Genomic DNA, 1,417 nt, shown 5'->3' with positions numbered 1-1,417 from the left:
CGATTGGTTTATTTTCCTGGTTATCTTTGTCTGAGATACAATTTGGACGTTGAGAAGAGGCCTAGAATATTGACGGTTGATCAAAAAGTCCAAGCCTTGGGGTTGAAACCATTGTTTTCCATCGTCTAGACAAAGTCATCTTAGTTAAGAAAGGGTTAACGTTGGAATAGATCTCCTGCTCCAGCCCTTGGCGAAATCTCGGAGATACAACGATAAGATAGAAAGGGTTAACCATGCTGAAGCAGGACTAGAGATATCAAAGCATTTCTGCACGACTGATTAGTCTATTTGTGAACAAGACTCGAATACCAAATCCAACTTAGTGGCGGTTTGTAGCCTCAAATATATCAAACCGAAGAGATAAATGCCACTCGGCAGCTCAGAGAAGGAGAGACACAACCTTTGAATAAAAAAATTACGAAACGGGAATTCCTCTCAGAAAAATAATTTCCCACGTATGGGGGAGACTATCGAATTATCAAAGATAATCTGCTCATGCAGTCAAAAGCTTGGACTCTCTGTCAGCGGCCATCTTGAGCAAGCTGCCCTCCTCCAGCACCATCTGCACGGGAAGAAACCCCAATCCCTTGGCCACGGCCAGCAGCATCTCCCTCGTCTCCGTTCGATACTCTTCCAAATCCACCGCGCCGCTGCCGTCGCGATCGAACTTGGCGAACACCGACCCGTGCAGCCGTCGGAGCTCCTCCTCCGCTTCTGTCTCCTCCTCGTCGAGGCAGAAGTGGGTCTCGAGAAGGCGGAGGCTGGCGAGCTCTTGAACCATCTCTCCGTAGCTGAGGACGCCGTCGCGGTTGACGTCAAGGGCGGCAAACCGGCCTTCGACGGAGTCATTGAAAGAGGTCTCGTCCTCCACAAAGTCGCGGATGGTGGCGCCGTCGACCAGTTCCACGCTCATCTTCGCTCTTCTTTGCTCTTCTCCTTCACCCTCTTTGCTACTCTTCCTCTGTAGGCGACTGGTTGCTACTCTTCTCGTTGTGATTTCGTTTCTGTTCAACATGACACGTATTAATAATAGTCGATGAGAGATGACCGTAGCGAGACCGTGCCTTCATTTCCTGTGGGCATGGCCTCAATAGAAGGCAGACAAGAACGTTTGGAATTCGGAAGGGTCGTTCGAAGGCGGTTCTTCTGCCGACGAGGAATCGCGTTCCTGCCGGCAGCGATCTTCTGTGGATCAAGGGTCAAATCCTATGTCTCTACTGCTATCGTTCTTAATGACGTAGTTCAAAGCTTCCCGGGTTTTGACTTCCGTCGTATTGGTTCCCTGGAGTCCACTGGTTCACCAGCCCACAGAGAGGACGGCTGCCATGATTTTATGCGCTGAGCCCACAAAGGTTATTACTATTAGGTTTAAACTTATTTTTTTCAGAGGTTACCAGTAGCAGTTACTGATGAACTA

The 1,417-nt window shown here is 49.1% G+C and overlaps 1 protein-coding gene across 1 annotated transcript; it reads right to left on the bottom strand.

Annotated features, from left to right (window-relative positions):
- Positions 1-330: 330 nt before the first annotated feature.
- Positions 331-1,049, bottom strand: LOC144713054 (uncharacterized). The gene has a single exon (XM_078587535.1). It carries the CDS (start codon positions 1,013-1,015, stop codon positions 494-496), a length of 522 nt encoding a protein of 173 aa, XP_078443661.1. The 5' UTR covers positions 1,016-1,049; the 3' UTR covers positions 331-493.
- Between the last annotated feature and the right edge of the window lie 368 nt (positions 1,050-1,417).

This window comes from Wolffia australiana, chromosome 15, assembly GCF_029677425.1.
Source record: "Wolffia australiana isolate 7733 chromosome 15, ASM2967742v1".
Classification (NCBI taxonomy): Eukaryota; Viridiplantae; Streptophyta; class Magnoliopsida; order Alismatales; family Araceae; genus Wolffia; species Wolffia australiana.
The sequence above is the reverse complement of the archived record's forward strand: the minus strand, read 5'-3'. Positions and strand labels throughout refer to the sequence as shown.